This window comes from Eretmochelys imbricata, chromosome 2 (assembly GCF_965152235.1).
Source record: "Eretmochelys imbricata isolate rEreImb1 chromosome 2, rEreImb1.hap1, whole genome shotgun sequence".
NCBI lineage: Eukaryota > Metazoa > Chordata > Testudines > Cheloniidae > Eretmochelys > Eretmochelys imbricata.
This window is the reverse complement of record NC_135573.1, coordinates 160,801,694-160,826,200: the sequence shown is the minus strand read 5'-3', so window position 1 is coordinate 160,826,200 and position 24,507 is coordinate 160,801,694. Positions and strand designations below refer to the sequence as shown.

Here is a 24,507-nt window from a genome sequence, read left to right as displayed (position 1 = left end):
TTATATGACCTCCAGTAGCTTAGACGGGGGGGGGGGGGGGGGGAGGAGACGACAATTGGGAGAGAGAACTAAAGAGCAAGACATGTTAAAAGCGTTCATGCTGCAAAAAGGACACAATCCTTTAGTTGGAATCACAATCTCTTTATTTACCTTCTTATTAAGCCAGTGCCACAGCTTGTGGGGGAAGAGAGGAAGGGAGACGGAGGAGAGAAAAAAAAGACAAGACGACAGTGGAAGATTATTGAAGAATGCAGTAATAGTGTGAATAGAAATGAAGGCAGACAGTCATCCACAGAATGAAAATTAACCAGACCCAAAGGTAAACTGCAGTAGGAAATAAATAGTGAAATCTGTAATACAATAATCTAGGATTTACCAGGAAATGCATAGGCATGGCAAAATTCGATTCATGTATATATATAAATTTCAACAGATATCAATTTTTTAAAACTTTTTTCCTACTTTTATCTCTTTACATTTTCATAGTTGTGGGAAATTATGGGGAGGTAAAACAGTAATTATTTAATGACAGCAGACATTGAGATTCAAAAAGCTAAAGCTTTATAACCATTAACACACAAAAACTGTCAACATTACATACCACAATATATACAAAGCAAATATCCTTAAATCAAAAACTAGTAAGTTCAAGCAACATTTTTCTTACTTTGTCTAATAGTGAATTTTGACTATTATCTATGGAAATATTTTTCTGTTGGCTTTTTTACGGTGAAATCGGTATTTACCAACATTTTCCGATAATCTAATCCTTTCAAGCCTAAATATGCATAATATTTAGCAAGTGGAGTACAGTGAATGAATATAACATCATATTTTGCTAGCATAACTTAACACTAATAAACCAGCTATAAATCAGCATCACTATGCCTTGAATAGTTACAGATTAACAGTAGCAAGCCAAAATTTTAAAAATCAGTGCAACACTTGTGAAAGTTCTTTTCTAAAAGCAGCGTGATATTATTGTGATATCAGGAATCAGCATCTCATACACTAGTTTATTGCAATGAGGTTCCAACTTTGACCAAAGATACAGTTTAAAATATATATTAAGCGTCTTTTATGTTACCTATTGTGATACACATAAATTTTATTATCCTATTAGTATTACTGCATTCACACTCAGTGAGAATCAGTATGAAAAGGAATATAAAATACACGCATATATTTATATGCGTGAAGTACAGACCAAGAGGTCGTGGAACCAACACTTATTTACACGTGCTTGTCTGCAGTAGGATCATATTATAAATTCAGGTGCTGAGCCCTTCTCTGACAAGCAACCGTCTACTTTTGTACTGAGATAAATATTACTCTAATTCTCACCCAAACTACTCAGAGACTCACTCATTCTAAGGCCTGCTTTTCAATGAGATTTTACTTCAATTCCAGCTACTGGTAACAAGTCACGAATACATCCATGCAAATCCCAAGTGTGGACAATGAAAGTGGCAGCTTGCACCCGTGAAGCTTGAAACTGGGCTAAACTCCAGGTAGGATAAGTATAAAATTAAAGAATTAAGATTATCTTAAATTTAGTTAAGGAAATTTGTGTGTGTTGTAAAGAAAGGCCCTGACTCTCAAGAAGGAAGATCTTGAAAATAATAAGCAATAAGGCCAGAAGGAACAAAGTAGGGAGGATGTCTGTCTTAAAATGAGCCAACACAGCCCTTCCCCAACCTGCATACTAGTGTTAAAGCTTATGTGAACCCAAGTAGACAGCAAGAAGGAGGGGAGGAAATGCCTTTGGAAGAAAGGTGGTTGTAAATCTTATCTGGATTAAGACTGGAAATAAGGGTGAATTGTCTCAACTTGTTTTTTAACTGAAGCTAGTAATTGGCAATGACATCACTTGTTTGTAAAAGTAAACTCTTAAAGGGTCCATTACCAATACCCGCCTGACCAAGCTGGAGCCTACCAATATGAGGCTAAGCAACACTGGGTTTAATCCATTTGTAAATCTCTTGATCAAATGCTTATTAATGTTTTGTTACTGTTTGGATGTAGTATATTACTTATTGATTAGGCTTTTGAGGCATGTTGAGAGCAATTGTATAAGTACCATTTGGCCTTTGGATTTAATAAAGGAATAGTGGTTCCCATATTAATAATTCCAACACCCCATCAGAACAAATTGTGTTTTTTCTGGTCTACAGCTGGGGTTTGCACCAGTGGCTGGCCATCAACAGATGGAATTGGGACAAAATTCCTAATGTAAATAAGGCCTAAGAGAAAATGTTTCAAATAAAACCAAAATTTCAGAACGTAAATTAAAGTATGATTAAGCAAGCAACAGGCTTACAATTAAACATAGGCATTCAAAGATTTCAAAACAAACAATATACAACAGAAAGTATGCAGTTATCCCATATACTTGTGTGGCTTAGGTACACCTGTTCCTATGGAAACAAGGCATGGAAATGGGAAGGTGCAAGAGAGCTTCAAAAGTCTCAGCCTCCAACTTCTGATTTGTTTCCACTCTTTCTTCCCAGGAAATGGGATATTGTATAAGTCAAAAATAAGGTAACGGGTTTTATAGATTTAACAAAAAAATCTTGCCTTACCTTACTTTCATGGAAACTGGGTAGAAAATTCCCATACGAGTATAAGAACCCGTTTTCATCATTAAGTACCAAGCAGTGTAAACAGGATATTTTGATCAGCTACTTTCCCCTCTTAATGGTTATAATAATGTGACAGAGGGGAAATTATTGTCCTGGTTCTAGCCTGGGAAATTAACATGATACTAGCATAGTGGGGGAGGTTTAGATTGGATATTAGGAAAAACTTTTTCACTAGGAGGGTGGTGAAACACTGGAATGCGTTACCTAGGGAGGTGGTAGAATCTCCTTCCTTAGAGGTTTTTAAGGTCATGCTTGACAAAGCCCTAGCTGGGATGATTTAACTGGGAATTGGTCCTGCTTCGAGCAGGGGGTTGGACTAGATGACCTTCAGGGGTCCCTTCCAACCCTGATATTCTATGATTCTATAACCTCCCTCATTCAGATTCTCTCTTATATCTTCTCCATTCTAAAAGTAATACAACAAATGATAAATAGAATAGCTTGGAAACAGGACTTCCAGATTTCAGCACTGATATGCAGGAAAATGTCAATAGCATTGACTATTATAGTTAAGTATATGTTCTACACTAAAACTCAGATTAGGGGACATTATATACAACATGCCTTATTTCCCACTGTAATACCGACAAATGTACCCCAAAATGTTGTTGCTTCTACCCCAGCAATCAAGTTAGTTTTAAAAAAATATGACCCATTTGGGTTAAACCAAATATTTGAGGAAGTCAAATTTAACAAAACTACATTCACTTTCTCAGTGTTTTTTAAGGAAGCTATTTATATTCATGCTGACATCTCTCTTGGGAAGATTTATCATGGCTATACGTATTTCCATAATCTGGTAAATGTTTCTGCTAAGATGTGTTTGAACTGTACGACTAGTATGGTGCTTGATGTACACTAACACTGGACTCTGTATGGTAAGAGAGCTGCCCAACCTGTTTGTATCATTTACATCAAGTTCTCCTATACTCTATCAAGAATAGTTAAATGACTATATGTATCTGAACACACTAAAAACAACCCTGGCTGCAGTTAATAAAAATACTCACTAGGAAAGGGAAACATCAGTACAATCCTGATTTATAGATGTCTGCAAGGATGTGTGGAATCATTCAATGGACAGGAAACACCATATGGCGCCATTAAAGAGCTATCCTTATTAACCCCAACAGAAATGAAATAAAACAAAACCATACAATCACCATTTTAAACATTAACTGAAACCAATGAATTTTTTTTTTAAAGTGTGTGTTAGGGTGAAGCAAAGCACTGATTTTGGACTAATTACAAACGTGAGAGTAAACTATAAACATTTGTGTAAGGATTGTAGGGGCAGAGAGAGGAGAACACCTGGGATCTTCCCCCCCAACCCGGGAAGCTCCCAACTTCTACTGAGATGCTATCAGCAGCAGGGACAGTGCCAGAAGGAGTAGCATGAGGGGACAGTAAAACCAATTTTGCTAAAAACATCTCATTTTCCTAATCTAATTAGGACCTATATGAAATGCACAAGTAGGTTTCATTGCTGCCTCCAGAGCCTCCCAGTTGTCCCGGGTTTATTATTTATATTATCATAGTGCCTAGGAGCCCAAGTAATGGACCAAGACCTCTTGTGCTAGGCGCTGTACAGAACAATAGAATTTCTGCCCCAGATTGTCCCTTTGATCTGCTGAGAGAGAGAATAAGCAGCAATGCTTGTGTTCCCTTTCCTCACCCAGGACTTCTCTCGGGGTGGGGTATGCCCCATCTTCCCTGTAGGAGAAAAAGAGGACCTGGAGTAGGGGGAAAGCTGAACAGACTACTTTCTCATAGCTCCCCCTTGGTAGATCAAAGGAATGCTCCAAAAGGGAGCTCAATGCTGAAGACATGCTGAACTCACTAGCAGCTCTCTCCCTCACCCTCTGTCAGTTGTTTATTAGTTTAACTTAAGAAGGGGAATAAAACATTCTTCCCTAGGCCCCTGCCTAGGCTGACAGATTCTCTTGGGTGGAATGGGACACCTTTCTGCTCTATGCATCTCTTGCTCTTGGTAGTGGGACTTCTTCTTGGCCTTACCACATGCCAGACTGCCAGAATCAAGCATCACCACTATACATTTTAGACAGCTGTTTATGTTTCAAACAGCAGCAGCTGCCTGTTTTCTTCACATTTGAGTCTCTGCAGCTTCCTGGTGCTGAAGCTCAGCTTCCCCCCCCGACTAACAGAAAGTAGTGAGTATGGCTTTCAGGCAAAACAGGCCCATATGACCTCCAAATTCTAACATTAAAATTAAACATACTGCTAAACAGATTTAAAATGGTTAATCACCTTGCTTTTACTTCTGAAGAAAATGAGGGTTTGCTATTCTTTTGTTCTTATTACAATATCACACTATCGAAAGTGTTAGAAATAGACTTAACACCTTTAACTTACATCACATGCTTTCACTTTTTGCAACATTTATTCCTATCTACCACCATAGGACCAACTGTTTCAACAGAATCATAGGTCTGGAGGAGATGTTGAGAGGTCATCTAGGCCAGTCCCCGGCATTCACAGCTGGCATAAATATTATCTAGACCATACCTGACAGATGTTTGTCTAACCTGCTCTTAAAAAAATCTCCAATGATAGACTCCAGAACCTCCCTAAACAATTTATTCCAGTGCTTAACCACCCCAGTGTGGGAGTAGGATTTTATATTTGTATTAGAGGTTATAATGATTGACGGTTATAATAATGTAGTATGTATTAAATGTATTAATGTATGATTTGATCATCCTGCCAGCCACCCTTTTTGAATAGCAGAAAGGAATGACCCCCAGGGACATTGGTAGAAACGCACTGACAGACTCCCAGTGTCTGTAATACGGACGTTAAGGTACAAATAGACCAGAATAGTCCTTATGGCTGATTATGGTCACCTTTTGTTTCAGGATAAGACTTCATTACAGTATTAGCTATAAGATCTTGCTTCTTGGATGCATTACAAACTAAATTATGTAAGGTTCTTTTGTAATCCCTTTAGTAACCATATAATCCTTTCCAAAATGTTATCCTGTCTGAAAGTCTCTGTAAAATTGCTTGGTGCGAGTAAAGGATGTGTGCATGGTTAAGGATGAGTGTGAAAGCCATCACAAATGTCCAGATGGTCAAGAAAAAGCGAGAGACTTGGAAACACCAGGAGACAATCAGAAAGCATCCATTGTATCCAACGCTAAACATGTTAGCAGCATTGACGACCTCAGAGGTGAGGCAGGCACCTCCAAAAGCGAGACAACAAATAGGAGATAACGATGGGAAGCCTGACAATAACCAAAGAATGATAACAGTGGAAAACCCTAAGATTAACACCACTTAAGGACTAATGATTACAGAATAACACTGCAAAATCCATATACTAAAGTGGAAATTTACAGCTGGGGTGTTTTGCCATAGAACTGTGGGTTCAGTCCTGCAAAGCCTCAGATCACGACCGACAGAGCCCAGCTCCTCACTTGTGCTCAATCTAACTGGCCATTAGATTGACTCGAGCTACGACAGACTGGTAACTATAAAGAACATCTGCAGGGTGTGTGGGTGTGAGTGTGGGTGTGAGACTGCACATCCTGTTGTATTTTCACATGCTGCCTTCTCCCCTATAACAGATCTTGTGTGCTTTGTATGGGCATTACAGTTAGAAAGTTTTCCCTAATGTCCAATTTAAGCTTATTGCTTCTTGTCCTATCCTCAGAGCTTAAGGAGAAACATTTTTCTCCCTCCTCCTTGTAACAACCTTTTATGTACTTGAAAACTGTAATGTCACCCCCTCAATCTTCTCTTCTCCAGACTAAGCAAACCCAATTTTTTCAATCTTTCCTCATAGGTCATCTTTAATCATTTTTGTTGCTCTCCTCTGGACTTGCAAATGTGTGGATTTGTGCACATCTTTCCTGAAATGTGGCACCCACTGACTTAGAAAACCAGAAGAAAATAAGCAATGTCATATTCAATATCTTCCCAAGAGAACCCACCCTCACCCCACAGGTTTTTCCCCACCACCACATTGGTCTGTTCTACACTATCGAACAGTTGTGTTTAACCATCATGCTTTTGCACAATTTAAACACAAATGTAGCTAAAGTAGCTTAGGTCCTATCTACACAATGATAAAAGTTGCTTTTTAAAAAACGGTTAGCTTAACATGATCAGGATTCCCCTCCCCAAACACCTATGTACCTTCAGTTTATCATCTTTACCATCAGTTAAAAGAATTGTAAAATGGGAAATCCCCATTAACATCCAAGTAGAAAATCATGTTAGTTAACAACTTTAAAAAACTACTTTTTTTTTTAGTATGTAGACATCATCTTAGTGCCAAGGGAGCTAAACATTATTATAACAATATTTAAAAACGTGCTATAGCCTTCGAGAGAGCAAGCATAGTCAAGGCCTAAGATACACTTTTACATGAAGAACAATGTGCTTATGAGTGGGAGACACTTATTTTAGAGTTATAGCTTTCTAGAGCACAGCTTATGAAGAATAAAGAAAATTTTATTTAGAATTATGGCTTAAGAAAATAAACTGAAATACCTTACTGTCAAGTTTTAGCATGACCCTTCCAAGTCCTCTGATTGGCCGTGGAGCAAGAGCCTCCTGCCGCTCCTTCACGAAGTCTTCCAGAACATGCCACCAACTACTACAACGTTTCGCCATGAAGTTTACAACTCCAAAGTGGACCACAAGTTTTTTAAGAACCCAAACTGTAATAAAAAAGAGGGAGAAAGGATTAGGGATTTAAGAAGTGCACCATGTCAGGGTTTTTCACTCCATTGTGAGAGCGAGTTAGAAAAATCAAATTGTTTTAATAAAAACTCATCACCAGAAACAGTACTAAATGTCAACTTCTTAAAAACTGGTGGTCATTTACTTGCAGAAAAACATGTTCAGCTATCTGAAGTTTTAAGTCCAGACCGATAGCACCATTATGGAGGTTACAGTTCATATCAAGGTCTGATGTAAATAGGTGCAATTCCACAGATTGTAAGCATGGCACTAAATTGTGTAGCTACACATAATATAACTGACAAATATAATAAAATCTTTGACAAAAGGCAAACTTTTCTCCCTCAGAATTCCTAAAACTTTAGGCCTTCTATAATGTTAAATCTCTCTTTCCTCTTAGGCAAAATAATAGTGTACATCTATTTATAGAAATAATGTTCACAACAGGAACAGTTATATGTAAGCTTGCAACCAAACTTTCATTATAACGATCCGGATTTAATTTGCTCTTAAGTCTCTAAAAAAAGTTCTCCTTTGGAACTGAAATTGCATCTCAACTCAAAAATGATTACGGCAACTTTCAGTAAAATCCATAGACAGCCTGAATTAGGCAAATACAAGGAATACTTGTCCTTTATGGAAAAAAACTAAATCAGTAAGTATATATTGTGCACACAGCTGATTTGTAACATCAAATATGTCTCTAGGCTGCTAGGTAAATTAGAAAAAAAAATGTAAAATTACAGTTCAGCAAAAAAATGATCACTTCAGTTAACGTGCAATAAAAAATTCTGCTTATGATTTTACTTAATTATGACTTGTAGTACAGAATTCTGTAACTCCATAGTGCGAGTGCCATGTTTTTCTTTTACAAAATAAATTTTAAAACTAATAGAGTGGCAGGGGAAAAACCACAGACATACAATTCTACAACTCCAAAACGAGTTCATAGCTCTTCAAAATCTTCAATATTCCTCTTACTCAGTTACATCAAGTATCAGCTGCAACACCCCATGTTTCTCTTATAAAACAAGAGGATTAGGGGAAAAAAAAAAAAGAGGTTACTCATCTTTTGCAGTAACTGACATTTTTCAAGATGTGTCCCCTTATGGGTGCTCCACTGTAGGTGCAGCAGCATCCCCTGCACCTCAGATCAGAAACCTTCACCAGCAGTGCCTGTCAAACCACAGATGCATACCTCCCGCATCTCATGCCATGAGCAGGATATGTATAGCACTGTGCGTCCGACCACCTGCCTAGTTCCTTCTCTGCTGCAGAGCTTGTTTCAGCTCCAAAGCAGAGGGGAGGAGAGAAGGTAGTGGAGCACACATATTTTGAAGAACCTCAGTTACTGCACAGGGTGAGTAACCTTCCTCTTCTTCAAGTGATGTCCCTAAGGGGGCTCCATTTAGGTGATTAGAAAGCAGGGCCCCTAATTGGAAGGCTGGAGCTTCGGACTGACATTTACTGCAGATGATAGGACAGCGTGCCCGAGCAGAGCATCTGCTGCAACGTCCTGAGTAACGGCACTGTGATAGCTAAAAGCGTCCACTGATGCCCATGTGGCCACTTTCAAAATGTCAGTCGAGACACTATTGAGAAAGGCAATCAAGGTGAAGAACTAGTGGATGGAATATGCTCTAGTTCCAGGAGGAGATTGTCAATTGTGTAGTTTGTAGGACAGATGCATATACTGCAAGATCAACTTGGAAAGGCGTTGCTTAGAGATGGCCACACCTTTATCTTTCGGCTGTTAAGAATAAGCATGGTGATTTATGGAAAGATTTTGTTCTGTCCATGTAGAAAGCTAATGCTCATCTGACATTCAGGGTGTGCAATGTTGCCTCTTCAGGGACCGCCACCTTGTTGTGGTGAAGGAGCTTGAGTGTTCCAATGATCCTCAGAGCTATTTTCCTGGTAGGGTCTCCAAAGGTGAGCAGGTCTGAGGAGAGATCCCAGACAAAGCACAGTCCAATCCACCAAGTCCTCAACAGTAGATCAGGTGGAAGAGGGACTTCAGCCTTCATCTGCTTTCACAACCATTGAGATCCGAAGTTGGAGCGCTCTAGTCAACTTGGACTTTCCCTGCCACTAGGCCCCAGACCTCCACCTTGTCATGATCGTACATTTGCTGTAGGCATACCAGCTTCCCCACATTAAAAGAAATCATATGCAAGCTTCTACCGCAGGAAATAACATCTTTCCAACCTTCCAAGCCCTGCGGTGACAGGTGATGGGGACAGGATTAGTGAATTGGGCAGTCCCTCACCATGAATCTATAGGTAGGTGGTGGTAGCTGGATGGTCGTCTGGCACCTGGACTGAGACGTGTGTAATTTGGCAGCAGCTATCGCAACTGAGCAGTCCTCTTTAGGATCCCCTCTGATCAACACACATGGGGAGAAGACTAGAAAAGATGCCCTAAACCTAGGCTGTCTCACCCACTCCTGGCTGGATTACCGCATCCAGTGGGATCACTCTGCCTGCAGTTGGAACTATAAAAAGACAGTGAATTTTGCTACATGTAATGTTCGCATGCTGACAGATAAAAATAATGTATGACCAGAAAGAACTGCTATTGTCGCCAGAGAACGTGTGAGATATAAACACTGACGTCACTGCCCTGAGTGAGACAAGGTGCCTGGATGAAGGTCAACTGACAGGAGGTGGTGAAGGCTACACCTTTTTCTGGAAAGAAAAATCTGCAGAGGACAGGGGCACTCATGGTGTCGGTTCTGCAATTAAGAATAAGTGTCAGTCAGCTTACAGAACTTCCTGAAAGAATCAACAAACATCTTATGACTCTTCATCTTAAGCTCAGCAACAACCAGCCTGCTGCTGTCATCAGTGCATGGGCTCCAACACTCTATGTTGACAAGTATATCAAGGAACAATTCTATATAGATCTTGACCAATATTCCCAAGGAGAACAAGATCATTCTCCTCAAAGATTTTAATGCTAGAATCGGGTATGAATTAGACCTCTGGAATGGCACTATCAGAAAAGGAGGAGTAGGAAAGGCCAATTCCAACAGCGTCCTCCTCCTGAGAAAATGCATAGAACATTGCCTGGTCATCAGAAACACCATCTTTAGACAAAGTGAGAAGTATAAGACCACCTGGAGACACTCTCTGTCCTAGCACTGGCACCTTCTCGACCATGTTATTGTCAGAGTTCAAGATCGGAAGGGTGTCTGCATCACAAGGGTCATGCATGAAACCAATGACTGTTGGACAGACCATGGCTTTGTTAAATCTATCATGAATTTCCAGATCGCTTCAAGGCATCGTAAACAGGCAAAATCAGTAAGAAAGAAATTCAGCATCAAGTCCCTTCAACACATAGTGAGTCAGGACAAACTTCAGCAGGGTCTCCACTATACCTACAGCTGACGACGATAATGAAAATTTCTGGAAGAGATTAAAGGCTGCCATTCTTTCGGCACGTGCTGAGACCATCAGCTATGTCACCCATGATCACCAAGATTGGTTTGATAAGAATGATGCTGAGATTCAGGGCCTGCTTGACAGGAAAAAAAAGCTCATCGCATATGGCAAAAAGACATTACACCAGCAGAAGGAAGAGTCATACAAGCAACCAAGTCCGAAGCCCAAAGGAAAACCCACAACATCAAAAACAAGTGGTGGTAAAAAAAGACCAAGGAGATTGAACTTTATGCTGATAAAGCATGACAGGAGGATCTTTTTTCAGGCAATCTTTAAGAAAGATGATAAATCGGAATGTGGAAATTACTGATGCACCGCCTTGCTATCTACAGCAGTGAAAATTCTCGCCCGTATCCTCTTAAACCGATGACTTTGCTTTGCTGAGGAAATATTGCCAGAATCTTTACAGTTTTAGACCATCCTGCGGGACAACTGACATGATCTTCATTTCCCACCAAATCCAGGAAAAAGTCTCAGGAGCAAAATCAGGACCCATACACGGCCTTCATCGATTTGACAAAGGCCTTCGACTCAGTCAATTTCGAAGCCTTGTGGAAGGTGCTGGCCAGTTTTGGCTGACCTCCAAAATTTATTAAGGTCCTAAGGATTTTTGGTGATCAGATGACTACAGAGAACAGTGGTAATGGCTTGGAGATAGACCCTTTCGTCATCAAAACTGGGATTAAGCAAGGATGCGTTATTGCCCAACCCTGTTCTCCATCAATTTAGCAGTCATTTTGGTCCTTGTTAAAAACCTCCTCCCCAATGGAATTGACATTAAATACAGAATGGATGGGCGGGTTTTTAATCTTCGACTTCTCCGCTTGAAGTCCTCAGGACATCCATTACTGACCTTCAGTATGCTGATGACTGTGCCACCCTCACATACACTGAGAATGACCTTCAGTCCACACGTGATATTTTTGCACAAGCTTACTGAAGAGTAGGACTCTCACTCAATATTGAGAAGACTAAAGTTTTCCATCAGCCTGCTTCAGGCCTTGCACATGACCCACCACGAATCACTACGATTTTGGAAACAATAGAATACTACTTCTACTACCTCGATAGCCAAACTTTCTCAACATGCAAAAATCAACAGTGAGCTCCAGCACAGGATCCAGTGTGCAAGTGCTTCCTTTGAGAAATTGCTCCATGTTTTCACGAACCGTGACCTACAGCAGGACACCAAGATCTGGGTCTATAAGACAACTGTTATTCCTACACTCCTTTATGGATGCTAAATCTGGGTGACTTAACAGCACCTCAAGAGTCTGGAGAGGTACCACCAACGATGCCTCCTTAGCATCAAGTGGTAAGATCGCTGCACTAACACCAGCATCGTCACCGAAGCCAATGTCACCAGCATTGAAGCAATGATCCTCATACACCAACTCCGCTGGTCTGGACATTGGGCAGGGATGCCAGACTCTCGCCTCCCAAAACAAGTGCTCTACTCTCAGCTCGCCCATGGTCAGAGATCCTGTGATGGTCAGAGGAAACACTACAGAGACACAAAGTGTATCTCAAGAAAACTGATGTGCAGATCACAAGCTAGGAGGAGCAAACCACTAACCAACCTCAATAGCACCACATCCTCCATCAGGCCGTGGTCCGCTTCGGGGAGAAGCGCCTTGCCCTCAAAGCTGAAGAGAGAGATTGAGAGAAGGAAGGAAGGGGCCGGGGGGGACCGGAGGGGAACAAAAAAAACAAAAATGTCTGTACCTACTGCAGGCGGACCTGTGGTTCCAGGATCAGACTCGAGTCATCTCAGGACCCATACGCAAATTTGTTGTAGAGATTATCCTCAAAATCGAGAGATCGATGATGATGCAATGTTGCCTCCGCTTGATTGCTGTGCGGCTTTGGAAAGAAGCAGGGAAAGCAATTTAGATGGAAAGAGAATGGTACCTTGAGTAAAAATTTGGGATGAGGATGTCATGTAACCATGTCTTTATGAAAAACTGTGTACAGGAGGTATACCATAAAAGAGCTCCAATTTTGCCAACCGGTCGAGCAGAGGTGATAGCAACAAGAAATGCTGTTTACATAGATAAATGAACATAGGACCATGTTGCCATTGGTTAAAATGGAGGTCTAGTAGAGTGTAGGACGAGGCTGGTGTCCCAAGCTGGGATTGGATCCTATACGCGAGGATAAAGATTTTGTAAGTCCTTCAGGAAATGTTTCCTGAGCAGGTGGGTGAAGACAGTGTCTGTCTGTCTGGTAGTGAAAGGTCATGATGGCTGACAAATAGACACAAATGGAGCTCGTGAAGAACCCCAATAATTTTAAGAATGGGCTCATGAGAAGGATCACTGAAGAGGGATGGAACATCCTTCCTTGATCTCTCGAATCCACTTGTCCAAGGCAATTAGCCCTCACGATGGAAAGAAAGGGGCTAAGTGGTTGCCAAACTGGTGGGATGCTGGAGATGGTTGATGTGACTGGTACAGGGGGAGGCTTCTCAGGGTCACAAGCTCACCTTCAAAATTGTTGTTCGGTTGAAGGTGTGTGAGAGGTAGCCCCTTGAGGAGTCTTATGTCTGTACTTGGTAGGGGACTTCTGCTGACAGCACCGAGTATCATAGTGCCAAATCGGGAGCGTATTGTAAGCAACTCATTGCTCCCTCGGCATTTACGCTCTACTGTCGAAGAGACACCCAAGGAAATATCAACTTCCCCTGCAATCCCACCCACCGTGAGTCCTGAAGGGAGTGTACGCTCCACAAATAATTTGGGGCCCTCAGGCTAGGTCTTAGACAGTGGTTTGTACCTCCTTAGGAAGGCCAGAGATGTGCAGCCATGATGCCAATCTCAGTCACAATGGAACAGGCAGCAGTATCTGTGGAATCCAAAGAGGCTTGTAAAGCTCTATGGGCCAAGAGGCGTCCTTCAGATACGAGCACCTGGAGCTGTTCTTTTTTTGTTATCAGGAAGATCTTGGCAGAGTTCCTGTAATTTGGAGTAGCTGGGGTACAGTCTTAGCCATGAGAGCCTCGTAATTGGATATTCAGAATTGGAGGCCACACAGATCCAGTCGCTTCCAGTCTGTCATGACAGGCGGGTCGAGGAATTGGCATCCTTTTTCTTGACGACTAAGGAATTTGGGGTGAGTTGAGAAAAAAAAATTCCAAGTCTTTTGTGGGAACATATCTTTTGTCCACCCATTGCAGGTTGCTGGGATGGACGCTGGAGTCTGCCAGAGCACTTTGGCAGGATAGAGAAGGTCCTCATAGTTATTTTGGAGGAGGAAAATGTGTGCAGGATGCCAAGCAGCTTATGTTGTTGATCTTTCACCTCCTCCAAAGGAATCCTGAAAAACAACTCCTGGAAATGTTTACAGTCAGCAGCAGGAGGTGGAGGCATGATAGCCTCATCGGGGAAAGAAGTGGAGTGGTGGTAGAATTTCCTCCTCCTGTACTTCCTCCTTAGCTGCTACAGGGAGAGGTTCAGCCTCTTGTGGTCCAGAGACTAACAGAGAAGGCAAAAATGTAGGCCTCCAGCTTTGCTTCACCAGAGGTTTCCCAAACGGTGCTCTGTACATGGTCCAAGGATCCCAGTAAGGCTAATGTTGAGGGTGCAGCACATGGGGTTGCATCCATGACGGTCGATATCAGGGTCCTGGTCTGCTTGTGGAGAGTGAGGACGCATAGAGGAAGTCTTTTGTGCCTATCTCAAGTATGAGGGTGGGATAGAGTACTCCTCACCCTCCTCTGTGTCGCTGGGAAAACGGGGTGCCGTCCTCGGAGGAGAAAGGGAAGAACAGTGAGAGTCCAGAAAGAGAGAGACTGAAGCGGAGGGAGGTCATGCCTGAGCAGTGGTGACTCTGGCACACCAGAGATAGGTAGTCCTTGGCATATCGGAACTCTTGGGGAGAGGGAAGGAGCATTGTCAGTACTGACATGTAATCAGTGCTGAGGGAGAGATGCATTCTCCTGAGCAGCCAGTAGATGGTGTGGAAGGCTTGCCTGGTGAATAGGACTTGCTCAGTGAATAGGATTTGCTCGGTGCTGAAATGGACACTGGCAGCACAATACCCACAGCTGGTTTGGTCACGATGGTTGGCACTGTTCTTGAAGGTCTTGAGTCTCTGTCCCCAGCACTAATACATGGTGCAGAGGGCTGCAGGTCTGCCCAGATAGGGTCTTTAGACCTTTCCTTAGCTCCAGTACCTGAGGTACTCAGACAGGCCCTGGAGCAGTCCCCTCTCCAAGGATGTCAGGCAATCGACCTTGCAGGAAATGATGTTCTGGCAGGCAGTGTCTCAGAGGGTGATGAGGGAGCTCATTGCTTTATTTTTAGTGCAGAAAAGAAAATATTTTCTTTCAGAAGGGCATGGCGAAGGAGGATCGGTGAACAATCTAGTGGAGTGAGAGAGCCATGCAGGGAAAGCATCCAGGCCAGCGTCAGATGCAGGACGCAGAGATTTCTCCATGAGAAGTTGCAACTGAATGTCCCAGCCTTTTCTGACCCTGGTAGTGAGGTTGTGGCAGTGAGTACGCTTTTGCAGGACATGTCCCTCTCTCAGGCACAAATGCCCTGTGGATGACCATCTATTACCGGGAAGACAAGCCAGCAGGAAACGCACCTCTTAAACACGGGAGATAAAGGCATACAGGTGAGGGAAAAAAACTTCCTGGTCAGGAAGCAGGAAACAAAAAAAACTAGGAAGGCATAAAAGCAATTTTTTTTAAAAAAATAGGGAGAGGATGAAAAGGGAGGAAATAACTACTAAACTACACTAAAAAGTAACAGGCAAGGCACTACCTAACTGAGCAAAAGGAGAAGCGAGCTCTGTTGTGGATTCTGTCCCAGACCAAAGGCAGTAGAGAAGGAACTGGGGACCACAGGGCTATATTTTTTATACTTTATCTATCTACATGCACACGTAGATACTTTATCTATCTACGAGCTCCTGGCGCAAGATGGGGGAGGAGCACACGTGCGGTCCGACAGGCACTGATAATCTCCAATCCTAGGCCGCACCTACAGTGGAGCACACATAGGGACATCACTCGAAGAAGAATCAAAAATTCATGCAAGTAAAATTTTAATTTGGCAATTTAAAATAATGCAAATCAAATAGTGCAAAAATTTATGTTCCCACAGAATGTTAATTCACATTGTAGATAAAGTGATTCGTACTTAGTCTCTGCTTAGATTAAGTACTTTTAATAATTATACCATGTGAGTTAATATTGATATATGAATCTTAAAACTTCTGCATTTCCTGATTAATTCACTTTGTAGCCTCAACACTGCATTAAACAGTTTTTTGCATTTAACACACCCCATTTAAAAACCCAACCCATTGCTGTGACTGACATTCAGGAACCATTAATTTACAAAAATTGAAGTACAATTTTTTTTAAAAAATCAAGTCGTGAACAGAACCATCATCTGTGGACTATTTCTTATTGTAGATTAGTTTTGCCACAAGGCAGCAATGCTGAATGTCATAAAATGGATCAATTAAAAGTGAATGCTAAGATTTGTTCAAATTTGTTCACTTAACGCACCAAACCAAAATCCTGAGGTAAACAATGGTTGTATTGAAATCAGTATCCTAAAAGGAAATAGGTAGCAACACAGCCCCCTATGCAACAACATTAAAAACCTTATTCACTGGAACAGTATTGAAATTTAATAGTCTAACAAATCATGTTAATATTTAATAAAACTCTTATAATGTTCATTCAAAAACTCCTCCAAATTAGATGCAGTATCTATTGACAAACACTACAAAAAATAAACCCTCAACATTCACAACATGCCTTCTTTTGGAAATATCTAGATACACAAAATGTCATTGCCCTAAAGGTCAAATTTTAATGTCTACAGGGAGTTTATCAAAGTTCAACAAAAGACTTATCTGTAAACCATTTCTGTAAGCTTATGCTCTTGCTCACAAATAGAGTAATGTATTTTACAACTTTTCCAAGCTTTGCTTTTACTTACTATTGGCTCCACCATGTGGCAAATTTGTGTACTGCATTAACAATTAAGTCTCTTGCAAGACTGAAGTACCAATAAAGGTCCAAAAATAAAAAAAATATATTCCACACATTGCAAAACGCTAAATTTTACAAAACAAAACAAAAAAACCCAAACATTAGTTCCTAAAACAACTGACAAAAGCATATCAGAAAGCTCCAGGCATATTTGTGATATAGCAGTCATACCTTGTTAATACAGAAAAGAATTAAATCTAGTGAAAGCAGAAGAATCCAAATTAGGGAAAGAGGAAAAATAGCTATCCACAAGGCATAGCAAGAAAGTTAAAACAGTATAAAGGAAGTGAATATGAGCTGCAACAGGGGTAGAATAAAAAGGGAAAAAAACAGAAGAACAAGGGAACAAATTAATAGAAGAGACAGCTTATTTTCACACATATGCTGCACTTAAGTTTCAGATGTTTCACGACTGGTCTTCTGTTTAACTTTTAAACTAAAATTCTTCTTTCCCTTCTATGTTTTTATTAAAAAAATTCCCACCACCAGGAACAAAGTAATTCTAAGATAACATCATTCTTCTGAAGTTTAAGTGAACCGAATGGGAAGTGTTAACAGTACCAAGACATTTCTGAAACATGGAGTAGCATTTAGTCACAGCCTTCTCTACTCTCGGAAAATCAAGCCCTTTCTATAGGAATATCTTTTCCTATAATGCAAGAACATTTTTTCCTTTCACAATGGTCCCTTCTGCCTTATCTATTAGTTTTATTAAGTCATAAAGGGGGCAGCGCAATTATAAACTGAGCCAAATCTAGAACAGTGAATCATTATGTTTTATAGGGGTAAACCAGAACCACCGGGCTGTCAAAGGAAGGGTTTTTTAAAAATAAACAGAATAACTTTATACTGATTGGAAATACGAATGTTATAAAACAAAACTGAAACTCTGGATCAGTGACTTGTCGGCTTCATGACTTATCATTCCCCCAATCTCTACTTTGTCTTCATCCATGTCATTGTGAAAAATGTTAAATGGCATAGGGTCAAACATATAAGAACATCTACAGTTACACTGGATGTGATCTATCCATTTCTAAAAGGAATAACGTTCATACTGCAAAAGCTCACCGTAACTTACAAGCGTTAGGAAAAAAATTCCCTCATGGGAAAGTTATTCCATAACTGTTCACTGTGGAGTTTCTTAATGCTCTGGAAGATATCTGATTTTGGCTATTTTTAAAACAGGAAGCTATAAACTACTTTTCTTCTCCAATGTATGTATCAAGCATGAAACATTTGGGTGCTGGAGGAAGATCATTCTTGGTAATAGGCCACATTTTTGAAAGTGGCTGTCCACAAAATATACTGAAACACAAACCTACCATTGAATTGTCTGATTAAGAGATGAAGGCAGCAGAGAAGCATGTTCTCTCTTAATTATTAGTTTCTTTTTAAGAAATATCAAGTTAGCCAGATACTACAATAGACATTCTGTAACTGCTTATAATTATAAATTAAGTGAATCTGTGCTACAACCACACATAGTATTTTCATAATAGGCTGACGATAGGCAAATGAAGCATCCGTATTTAAGTGCAACCATAAATAAGAAGTTCTAAAAATCCAATAGTGTTGTACGTAATATTTTAACTAGCATTATTAAGAACTAGACAATGACCTGCAACAGGCACTGGCAATAACTGCACAATCCAGAGGTTCAGCCAGATTTGAACTATGACAATGGCCCATACAAGTGTAACGAAGTAGATATCACTGGTTTTCTTCTTTCTAAGAAAAGCTCCAATCTCAGGCCTGTGTCTGCCACCGGAAGTGGACGAAGAGGATGAGTCTTGAGAGAGTTGCCTACTTTCTGCTGTTTCTAGAAAAGAAGTAGAAGTTATCACATTAATTTCTACTGCTGAACTGAAGGAGGTTACCTAGTACTCACCAACATTTACCCTAAGGTCTTAACAGCTAAATGCATAGCAGTGCAATTCTACTTCACCAAATAACCCAACAAAAATAGAGAACGTGTTACGTTTTCCAGAGGAAAACAAAATCTAAGAAGTATACTATATTGTCAGCTACAAAATGAGAAGAATTTACTGTATTATCCTTATGGCAAAGATGAATAATGTATTTTGGCTATGAGTTCAATAATATCCAAATGCATGCTCCAGGCTATTTTTAAATCAAAGTCCTAACTTCAAAGCGCACACAGTATACTTTGAAGTGAACACTTCCATCTTACAAATCATTTAAGTATAACGTGTGGTGTTCTTTTCAGATATGATCATACTAAAATTATACAATATTCATGCAGTGATCTCAATTATATTACTTTGCATGTCATACTTTAATATCCTTGGAAACAATACCATAAAGAAAGCAAACAACTTTAAAAATTAGTAGATAACTAATATGTCATTGTATGACTAAGATGACACTAAATGTTTAAGCTTCATCTTCACTAGCTTACTAGCTAATGTGTTCATCTTTTAAACATTAAAATTTAAGTGCCAATTACTTAACCAGTGTACAATATTTCATTCTAATCAAAATCCCAGTTTACAGAAAATTAGAATGCATTTCATTACTCCACCCCAAAGAGACTTACTGTAAAAATATGTATTAATATTCTACATATGCATTCATGTGGCTCAATTTTGTTCTTTGACTTTTAGAGATAAACTAGTAGTTTTCACACACGTGTGATCTGTAAACTCAAGTATGTAAAACAGCCCAAAATGGCCGAAAACTTAAAAACCAGATGGTAACAGACCGTGAATCCCAGTGTTGATTGGTGATATTCTGAACAAACAAAAAAAAAAAAGCTCTCAACCATGATTATAACAATATCCATCACTTCATGATGGCACAACAGACATTCTAATCTTCAGAGGGACAATTCTGGAATCAGGACTGCAGGTTTGTCATGGTTGGAAAAATGTCATGGATACTGTGATTTTCCCATTTGTCCGTGATTTGTCTTTGTGTCCATAGTTTTATTAAACTCACTCCACAGTAGTGGTTTCTGTCCCACAAGGCTGGGCCCAGCTCCCAACTCTGGCTGTTGTGACCTGGTACAGGGGGTCTCAATGCTGTCAGTGAAAGGGTGGCTGGGCCAAACCTGAACGGCACTGCAACTCCCTGCACCAGGTCGCAACGGCCAGAGTGGGGAGCTGGGCCGAACCTCAGGAGGAGCGTGGGGTGGGCTTGCTCTGCAGTAGCCCTCCTCCTCATTTGTATCAGCATTTTTTTTTAATTAAAAAAAAAAAAACAAACAAAAAAATTCCACCACACAGACACAAAATCTGTGACTTTTACTAAGGTTATCATAAATGTTCCATGATTTTTGATAAAAATGCTGTGACAAATCTGCAGCCCTACTTTATATAGACAGATCCTACTGTCAGTGAAATTTGCAGGTGGCTCTTCTGGTTGTAGACATCTGCATAAGAGTCAGGCAACAAAACTGCATCCTACACTAGTCTACCCATTACACGGTTCTATCTTCAACCCCTAACTCAGTGTTCAACAGACCCTGGCCTCAGAGGTGTTGGGAATCGATTTTATTAAGTTTTATTAACACGAGGTGCCTTGTTTTAGTTGATGAAAAGAATACCAGCAGGGTTCTTGGTTATCTTCAAACCTGATTTTGCACATATCATCACTAACTGGGATTGACATTACCCGATGAACACTTATGATCATGCAGGAAAACCAGGCCCTAGTTCATCAGCAGACCATCCAAAATCTAGCTAAATCACTTCTCTCATACTTCCAGGCTTCATACATTTTTTGTTTTTTTGGTTTTTTTTGGGGGGGCGGGAAGGGGAAAGAGGGGAGTGCCACGAGGGGGCGAGCAAAGCAAAAGACACTACACCCCACACTCAAGGGAAACAGCTGCAAAAGAATACAGCTATAGCCATATTGCTCCAACCTGAAATTTCAAGAGATCTCTCTGGACATTTTTTCCCAATGTATTATGTGAAGAAGTGCTTATCTTTGAAATTTTAGCATGCTACTCTGAGTGAAGAGGTTAGTTTCACTTGGAACAGCATGAAATACTATGAGAGCAGAAAGATTGCCTTTTTTATTTTAAAAATGAGTGTGTTGCTAAACGTTTCAAACCTAAATCTTGTTTGAGTACTATTTGTATTGGAACACTTAAATTCGTAAATGTGTATGTGAATACACTTGTGTATCCATCTGTCTGAGTAAGATGTAGTTAGACTGCTGCACATCAGTTACTATCTGGAGGTGGAAGTAGCTTTTTAACTTCAATGAATCCAATCTTTAGATAGAAAAAATGTTATTAATGCTGTGTGCTTGAAATAACCTCACACTGATCTGTATGTCCTATCATATGGAGCACTATTTGTGTGTTGAAACCAAGATCATGTCTTTTAAACTCACTTATTTTTGCAGTAGCTTGAATTTTATTTTTTATTTAGGATGTTCAAGTTTGAGATTAGGGCACTCCAGTCCTGTCAGGTCGCTGGGCCTGTTTTGACAGTTCATCCTCAGATGCTGATGGAACATTTTAGTTTCCAGAGAGCTCTGGAGGACTATTATTCCATCAAAGGCCTATTTTGTCTTTATAGTGATCTTTCGCCGATGACCCAAGAGGCTTTCCACCCCCAAATATCCTTATTGAACCTTCATCTTCTCAAATTGCTGCTTACACAGGTTACTTGCAACAGAAGCCAGATACACGGTCTTTGAAACTACATGCTGAATTAAACTAACTGCAAGAAAAAACGTTTTAGTCTTATGCCATTGTTGAGCAGGAGTACAAAAGGAAGTCTTTTGCCTCCACAGTACTGTCCACAAAGTCTGACATTACAAAGCTTGTTCAAGGCTGCCTCCACACAGGCATGAAGCCTAACTTTTTCTTGCTACCATGAAGATATCAAGGGAAAGAAATAAGTACAGCAGGAAATCCACTAAGAAAAAGCTCTTTTCATAGAACACTAATTATGAAAGAAAATTTCTCTCAGACACCACTTCTGCCTCTGCAGGTAACAGTTTAAATGACTAGGTCATAAAAATTGTATTTAAAATAGTCATTTACATGTTAATACTGCTGCCTTTAAACAACTTTTAAACCAGGAACACCAACTTTACAGGGATAAGTGTGGTAATTTGTGGGTCAGAGAATGTTTTAAAATTTGTTTCTAGTTTCCTCTTGGTTCATGTTTCTAGAACAAATCCAAATATTTTCTTACAGAGTGTTCAGTCACCTGAGGGTTGGGGTGAATGTTGCTCATTATTTGACTCATATCCTGTGATAGATATTGCCATGGCAATTGTAGAAGCAGCAATGGAAATCATTTGACCAGGAAGTTCTGTTCCTATAAAAATAAATACACAAATAAGTAAAGAGTTGGGAAGAGGTTATTCTTATCACAATACTATTTTTATTTCTGTTGCTCAACATCCATTGAAATTGTACTTCAGTGAAACTGAAATGGATAAATATTCGCTTTAATAGTTACATATATTATGTAGACTCAGTATGATCATCTTGCGACGTTTCACTCCATATTCTTTATGAAAATATGCTTCTAATATGAATATGACATAACTGAGATATACTTTATGCTAATGTAAGATATCATTGGAAACTGAATGTGATTATCCAATTTGTATGCCTGTTTCATTTCTGTATCTGAAGTTAGGAATATTAACTATGCATCTGTCACAGCCCTGCAGAGACATGGGTCTGAGTCACCTGGTACTGGACTCACCCCTTGGAATGCCAGTGTTCTTCCATTGGGAGACAAAAGGTTCCTGCTACACACAAAAGCTAGGTAAGGCAGGGGAGTGACATCATCGTGGTTCTTCACTACCTCCCCACCCAAAGAGACACTGAAAAACACCTGGAAGCAAGAACTGAACTGGGGGGGGAGGTTGAGTTCAAGCTGGAAGGGCATCTAGCTTGTGAGTAATAATACCTGAGGTCTCAAGCTGGAGACCAGCGAAGCTGCCTTTCAAGACTTTCTGTAATCTACCTGTGACAATATTTAGGGTGAGAAATTACTATTTGTAACCAATTTATTTAGTGAAACAAGCTTAGTATGCTTGTTTTGTTTTATTTGCTTAGTAAACTGCTTTGTTCTGTTTGCTCTCTCTTTAACCACTTAAAATTAACTTTTTGTAGTTAATAAACTTATTTCTTGTTTATACTATAACCCCACTGGTGCAATTCATAATGGGGGGTGGGGGGAATAAGAGGCTGTGCATACAGTCCTCCACACTGAGGGAGAAGGCAGATTTCATAATATACCTTTGTGTCTGCACTGCAAGGGAGGTAAACACCTGAGTGCTGGGGCAAGTCCCTTAAGCTGAGGCTTCCCAAAGCTGATCTCAGTATCTGTGTTGTTCTGCAGTTGGGTGTGGCCCTGCCTCTGTGTGTGTGTGTGCGCGCTGGAGGAGGCTTGATAGCCTGCCTCAGCAAGACAGGTAAAAAGGAGTGCCCTGGTTGGCAGAACAGGCGGGCTCAGTCATATTCCAGATCAGGTGGCACCTTAAGGGGTCCAACCCAGCACACATTTATCACTGAGCACTTTTCAAAATTTAGTCTCTCAAGAAAATGTATGCATTTTATGCCATGGCTGTGGTCTAGGATACTCCTGGGGAAATTCTGTGCCAGTGAAAAATTCATGTCCCCTGCAGAATTTTTTTTCCCTCCACATAAAATACATTCTTCTTGAAAGGTGCTGCAATTACACCTTTCACCCACTAGGGGCTGCTGTGGCACCAGAACAGAGGGAAGCTGCTCCCACTCGGGAGCTGTCAGCCACAGGGCGGGGAGAGGGAGCAGAAGACACTGCATTCCTAACAGCGCCCTGCCCACGTGTCCAGATAAGGAGGCATGGAATATTGGGGGGGGGGGGGGGCGGGAGAGGTGGTGGAAGAGGACTGACAGCATGTGGCACATAGGGCTGCTGGGGAGGTACCAGAGTGGGGTTCAGAAAGGCTAGTGTGGGGGACAGTCTGGGGCAGGGGCTGAATGGAAGTGGGGGTGCAGGGCCTTCTGAGTGAGGGTGCAGAGCCAAATGTGGACAGGGGTTGGGGTACAAGGACACATGGATACAGGGACAGATGTGCCTGACAGAGGAGGGGTTCAACTAGAGTCTGCATGGGGGAGGCACTCCAACAATCCCTCCATCCCCCTCCCCATAAAAAAAAAAAACCTGTACCATACTTCTCCCACCCACATCTAACAACCCTCCAGGTTGACTCCCAGCTTCCTTCCCAGCAATTACTTCCCTCTCCTTCAGCTCCTCCATTACCCCTGATCCTCCCCCACCCCACAGCCTTTGTGCTGCTTCTGAGGGGTACAGGAAATACGTTTCTGTTTACAATAGTTTAAATGAATTTACTCAAAGTTACTAGTAAGGAATCTATTTGCTAAAAAACATTTCATGAATTTTTTGTTGTCTGTATTGTTACAGACATACTTGCTGACAGGTATTCTGAAATAAATTACCAAAATAACTGAAACTGTTTTGATTACATTGCATTATTTTAACAAATAAAATATGCAGAATTTTACAAGATTGTGTGTAGAATTTAATTTTTTGGCATAGTATTCCCCCAGGACTACCTAGGAAGTGATCTCTCTTCTTGTCAGCCATAAGATCTGTGAAATCCAGCTCACCAAAACTGTTCCAAGTGGCAGGCAATCTGATGAACCTGAAACCTCTATGGTTGGTAATAAAGTTTAGTGACCAAGACCACCAGTTTC

General features: G+C 40.7%; 1 protein-coding gene across 4 annotated transcripts in view; it reads right to left on the bottom strand.

Moving 5' to 3' along the window:
- TMEM245 (transmembrane protein 245) overlaps positions 1 to 24,507 on the bottom strand; it is a 125,048-nt gene that overhangs the window by 87,386 nt on the left and 13,155 nt on the right. For all 4 annotated transcript variants that reach the window (XR_013345259.1, XR_013345258.1, XM_077810922.1 and 1 more), the window contains exons 4-6: positions 21,998 to 22,108; positions 18,430 to 18,630; positions 7,158 to 7,327 (exon numbers count right to left, since the gene is read on the bottom strand). Coding sequence is in view for 2 of the 4 variants with exons in the window: in XM_077810922.1 (XP_077667048.1) it covers positions 7,158 to 7,327; positions 18,430 to 18,630; positions 21,998 to 22,108 (482 nt within the window). In the remaining 2 variants the exon portion in view is untranslated. The remainder of the gene's footprint in view (positions 1 to 7,157; positions 7,328 to 18,429; positions 18,631 to 21,997; positions 22,109 to 24,507) is intronic.